The following is a 6,000-nucleotide window of genomic DNA, read 5'->3' as shown; positions in this document are numbered from 1 at the left end:
GACCAGCAGTTAACTTTGGAATTTTGTAACAATTTTATCTGTGGCAAACCTGGGCATCCAATAGCTGAACACCTGATTAAACATCTGTTTTTATCTTCTGTTTCTGCTCCTGCTGCATAAACCTAAATTTCAAAAACCACACTGCAGGTGTGATGGCAGGCCTGAGGCAGGACGGAGGTCAGCAATGTTGGCACAGGTACCAGCAGGGAAGTCCAAGACACCTTTTGTTTTTTACTCTCAGTTCAGCACACCAAAGTTTCTCTTGGGGTACACAAAGACTCAAGGTACACAAATACAATTACGAGCCTACACTCCCAGGACAGGGAACACACACATCAGGTATCAACTGCAGTGTCTCCAGGAGGAAGGACAATCTGGGACACTGTTTGCCTCAAGCCTGTGCCTTAGCATCTCTTACACTATCTTTATTTTCAAGACTAAAACATCACCTCTGTTCTCTTTACAGATCCAGGGTGGGCAGAAAGGGGGAGGAGGAAGCAGTGAAGGCTGCTATGAAGTCTTTTTTGTACCCGGGATCTATATCTCAGATGATGGCCTTGGGAAACTTTATTATTTACCTCTGCTGGAACGGGAAGGGAAGTAGCTGGAATAAGCACAGCTCTCGGATACACGCAGTGCAATTGTCTACAGCAGCGAGCTCCATGGGAATCCCACTGGAGCACCAGACACACTCAGCAGACACAGCCCAAACACACAGTGTGTGTGAGGCATTAAACATTTATTTTCCTTTTTCTATTACCTTTGCACAACAGGACAGAAACCACCTAAATATCTCTTCATTGTAAATTTTCGGAAACTACTTTAAAAATACACTTTTCCATTAGCAGCAGCACTGATCCTTTATTAATTAATGAAGAAAATACATAAAATAATTGGTAAGAGCTGATCACTTGGAAACAGATGTCTGATTTTAAAACTTGGTCTGGACACTTGGCCTTGAAGCTACACAGGAATGTGAGTGCTATGACAACTGGCACTGTAACACCTGATTTTTGCATGCCTGTCCTTTTCCTCCCTTTTTTACCTACCTAAAGCTGTTGGAACCAAAGGAGCACATTCATTAAGTATGCTTTGTACCTTGGAATTGGATCTACAACAACCCACCAACCCAAACATTCAGGGTATTGTACATGAGCTACCTAAATGAGCAAGGGAGGAATCAGCTGGAGAAAAGGGTGTGTTGCAGCCTCCTCCTGCACAGGGATTAGGTGCCTTGTTCAGGTTTATCGGGACATGCTTCTTTTCACTCTGGATTCACAGCCCTGAAAGCTTAATTATAGCTTTTCACCTTGCATTGATTAACATGAGAAATGACGAGACCTCTCTTCGTCTGCTTTTTCTCCACCCACTCATTATCCTTGAATAACACATCGCCTGTGGATTCTCACTCTCCATAGGTGCAGGGTTGCATTCCTACTGGGGAGGAGGGACCCAGAGTGTAACCCAGATGAGGCTGCAGATGAACCAGGGTAGAGGCCTCCTTTTGGAGGGAAGACAAAGTGTATTGTGTAGCTTAGTGTGGGCAGCACAGTCTGAGAGACTCCACTAAACCAAGGTTGTCTGAGGATGATCCCATATTTAGGTCCCACCACACACTGAGGAGGTGAGTCCCAAGTTGCCCACCCTGGGGCATGTGTGTGTACCCAGAAGCAAACCCCCAGTGTCAGAAATGAACTTCAGAAAAAGGGTGAGATGGAGCACTTAGGGAGCCACATGACTCACATGGCTGAAATCATTGGGACTAATAACTTCTGTGGCTATCCCAACCTCCACAAAGTGTTGTCCATACATACACCAAACAGTCCAGAACCACTGGAGTTTTCATTCCAGCTTAGGAAGAAGGCAGAGCTGCTCTGCAAGGAGCAGAAACAAAGGCAGTTCTGGAGGTGCTTCCTGTCTGTATCTGCTATGGGGGAGCACCTTCAGGCACACTGGGGATATTTCCAAAAGGCAACGTGAAAGCGATGCTTTCTCTGATGCCTGAGCCGGAGCTTCAGGCCCCTTGTCAGGGGCCTATTGTTCCCTAGGAGGGAAGGAAGTATGGGAAAAACTGTAAAACGGGACATGTAGCCCCCACGAGTCTTTAATATATGTAATCAAAGGGCATATAAACAACTAAATGTGCAGAAGTATCCGTCACAAGCACTTAATACCTCCATCCTATAAAGCCGTGAAATAACTCGTATTCTACTTCCACAGAGCTGAAATTTGATTAACTTGGGGCCACCCGTTAGTTTTAATTCACTTTATACAAAAATCCCTGGGAATAAAATAAAGTTGGGTTTTCCTTATCCCTTCCCTGCAGTTGGTTTCCTTCAGCTCTCCACTACAACCCCCTGCAGACGGCAGCTGCCAGGGCTGGCACCGCCAGATGCCATCGCAGCCCGGGCTCGGAGGGACCGCGGCTCAGCGAGGGTGTCCCCGCCGTGTCCCCGCGGGAGGGGCGGGCCGGTCCCACTCCGCCCGCGGGCGGTGCCGCCAGGTGCGCCCGCCCCGGCGCGGCCCCGGGGGGGCGGCCGCGGCTCCTCGCCCCACCCCGCCGCGCCGGGAGCTGCCGCCCCCCGGCTGAAGTCCGGTGCCGCCGCGCTGTGCCGTGCCGTGCCGTGCCGGGGGTGCTGTCACTCGGCGCTTCCAGCATGCTCCTAAGATGGCGGTAGCGGCGGCGGGCGGCGGCGGGGGCGGCCGGGCGCAGCGCAGCGGCTGGCTGGAAGTTTTGGTGCGGGAGCGCTGGCACAAAGTGCTGGCCAACTTGGGCGGCGAGGCGCTGGTGCTGAGCGGCGAGGAGCGCCCCGACGGCGCGGCCCACAACGGGCTGGGCGGCGATGGGACGGCGTGCCGCGGGGCCGAGGGCGGCGGGGGGCCGGCGGCGGTGCGCACCGCCTTCACCGACCCCCCCGAGCAGGTGCCCGAGGCTATCTCTAACAAGAAGCGGTGCGTTAAGGTGCTGAAGCAGGAGATGGGCGGACTGGGCATCAGCATCAAGGGGGGCAAGGAGAACAAGATGCCCATTCTCATCAGCAAGATCTTCAAGGGGCTGGCGGCCGACCAGACCCAGGCTCTCTATGTGGGCGATGCCATCCTGGCCGTGAACGGCACCGACCTGCGGGATGCCACTCACGACGAGGCGGTGCAGGCGCTCAAACGGGCCGGCAAGGAGGTGCTGCTGGAAGGTAGGGGAGCGGGGCGGTCCGGCCGTGCGCGCCCGGCGGCAGGGGGCTGTGGGGCGGGGCGGCTCGGCTGCCCGAGGGGCGGCGGAGCCGAGCCGGGGGCGAGGGGCTGACTCCGCGGATCGCGTGCTGCTCCTCCGGTCCTTCTAGCGCGGAGAGTTCATACCCTGTACCCCGCGGCGGGACCCTCGACGGCGTGTTATGGACGCAGCCCCTCGGCAAGGGACGAGCGGGATGCCGGGGAGCCGGGCTTGAACTTTCCGCCCTCGTATTCGCCGGCGGAGTCCCGCAGCCCCGTCCGTGCGCGGTCGGTGGAGGCTCCGCAGCCCCGTCTGGTCGCGGCGACGGGTCTGAGCCCTGAGCCCGCCTGGGCTGAGGCTCCCGGTGGGAGCCTGACCGAGCCTCCTGAAGGGTGAGGGATCGTCTGGATCTGCCGTCAGGACGTTTTCACATCTTTTCCGCCTAAGAAAGCTGGGGAGAGTTGGGTACTGTGAGAGGAGAGGTTAAAGAAGTAAAGGGACACCTCCCCCCCCACCCCTTTCCTCCCCTGCCATTAAGGGAATAGCTTGGTGACTTTGCCCTAGTCATCTCGAAACGCCCGACACCAGCCTCTGCCCAGTTCCTCCTTCCACCACCCTACTCCCGATCAGGGATGGGGGCTGGGGGCAGAGCGGTTTAAATGAAGCTGGCGGTGGCTCACGGACTCATCAGCCATCCCTGCAAAGTAGCACCTTTTCCTTTCTCAAGGGTGACTGAAAGAGTTTTGTAAAAAGTAGCTTTAGAAATTGACCTCGGAGAAAGGAGCAGACGCTGGTGTGCGTGGAGGACACGTGGAGGGAGGGTGTGCCCCCAGAACGGGACGGATATTGGGGGAGCAAGTGGAAAAGCAGAGCCAGGTTCCCTCAGACTACGAGTTCCGTGAGGAGAGAGGCGTGCACAAATGTCTAATCCCTGTCTTTTCACAAGGACTAATTTGCTTGCTCCACCTGAGAGAATGAACAGCTTCAGAACTGCGTGTGTGTGATAAAGTGATTACATATTTGCCCACAAGTTCATTTAACCGGAGGTCAGTGGCATTTGAGGCACGCTGCAGCGCTGCCTGCCCCTGTGCCATCGCTTTCCTGCGGGCATTCCCACCTCCCTGTACCTGTAGCCCTTTCGGTACCGCATATTTCTTCACCTGTGATTTTTTTTTGGTGGTTATTTTGAGGAGCAAAGGAGGTGCTGCTGCTGGCTGGGAGGTGCAGCTGATCATGAGCCATGAGCAGCCAACTATGGCATAAAGTTACAGAAAAAGTTTGAAAGGGAGAGAAGCTGAGAAATGTATTCCATAGTAGTGTGTGCTGAGAAGCTTTTTGGTTGTCCCTGTGACAGCAAAAACTGGAGGACTTCGTGCTCTGTGAGGATTTAAGAAGCTGAGGACACTTATGTCTCCTCTCCCTCTGTGCCCTGCAATTCTTGCAGGACCAGACCAAAGTGCAGTTTGTCTTCCCTTGCTGCAGCTGAATTGATTACAGATATACCTCTGAAGTATTAATGTGAACTTCTCTGGGTGCTCTGAAGTGGGGCTGTTGCATCTAAATTTTATCACTGATTTGTTTATGCAGTGTAAGGGCTTTCTGGGGTGCAGCCAGGTAGTGGCTGAGCTTTGCTGTGGCCTAATGAGTAATGAATACAGTGCTTGGAAGTCTCCCTCCCTCTGTGTGGTGCCTGCAGCATCAGCACCTGAGCACGGTGCTGCTGGGCAAGCCTTAAAAATCTGGTTTTTTCTGGGTTGGGGGTGGAGGTGAAGCCATTTCAGTGGGGACTCTAAGCACTCTCCTTCACTCCTTTTGACATCACAGCTATCTTGCATTTCTTTGCTCCATGCTAAGGTGCCTCAGTAGTTGTTTCTGCAATTGAATTTGTAATTTGCAAAATGAGAGTATATTTCAGTAGTGATCTCTATGTTGAGTTAAAATATTCTGACACTGGTCTCTGTATTTTGTCCTGCCTGTCTCCTGCTATTTCAGCAGAGTAACAAAACCAAATGTTGGCTCCAGCATTGCCTGGGAGGGCTTCTCCCTTCAGTGGGGACCCACTCCACATGAATGGCTTATGAAAACAGGCAGCTTAGAACAATTCTCTGCAATTCTGTTGCCCACTTTGAAGCTCATTCTTCAGCAGCAGCGTCTAAAATGGTATTTTTATTACTAAAGGAAGGAAAATGCAAAAATTCTTTTTAATCTTTAAAGTATAGAAGGGCAACACTTGATTTTCCTTTCCTTACAGATAACCGGATTTTGCCATTTCCTGACTTCTTAGAAAGTTATATATGGCAAAAAGCAGTCTGTGATGGGGCAGGGCAAGACCCTTGTGCAGCTCCTCTCTAGACTATTTCTCCAATTCACAGAGCAAAGCCAGCATGTGTTTCCAGGGTCAAAATGTAAGATTTACATTTTAGGGAGATTCTGAGATTTGTTTGTGAATTCCAGCCCGGAAAAGCCAAATTTGCAAAGGCATGGCAAGGTGTAAAGCACAAGAAGCACATTTCATGGTGCAGCAGGGCTCTGAGTATTGCCAAATGCATTGTGCATTCCTGGAAAGGGTCTTACCATTGAGTATTTCCTAGAGGTTATGGCAGGGAGGATGTGTCTCAATACACCCAATATCAGAGTGCTGGAACCTGCCTGTTATATAGTGCCCTGCCTAAAACTGCTTGCTCAGTGGAATGAGGCATTTACCAGCTCAGCACTAAACTGTAGTCTCTCCTGCATTCCTGTGCAGGGAGGAAGGCAGTGGAAAATCCCTCCCCAGGCCTCTGCACCCTGTG

General features: G+C 52.3%; 1 protein-coding gene across 1 annotated transcript in view; it reads left to right on the top strand.

Moving 5' to 3' along the window:
* Positions 1–2,568: 2,568 nt before the first annotated feature.
* The window catches only part of SNTB1 (syntrophin beta 1), a 113,852-nt gene continuing 110,420 nt past the window's right edge, over positions 2,569–6,000 (top strand). Inside the window, exon 1 of the mRNA XM_059866112.1 lies at positions 2,569–3,191. Within this exon, the coding sequence (XP_059722095.1) occupies positions 2,669–3,191 (523 nt within the window). The 5' untranslated portion in view covers positions 2,569–2,668. The remainder of the gene's footprint in view (positions 3,192–6,000) is intronic.

This window comes from Haemorhous mexicanus, chromosome 1 (assembly GCF_027477595.1).
Source record: "Haemorhous mexicanus isolate bHaeMex1 chromosome 1, bHaeMex1.pri, whole genome shotgun sequence".
NCBI classification, from domain to species: Eukaryota; Metazoa; Chordata; class Aves; order Passeriformes; family Fringillidae; genus Haemorhous; species Haemorhous mexicanus.
This window is presented reverse-complemented; position numbering and strand designations above follow the sequence as displayed.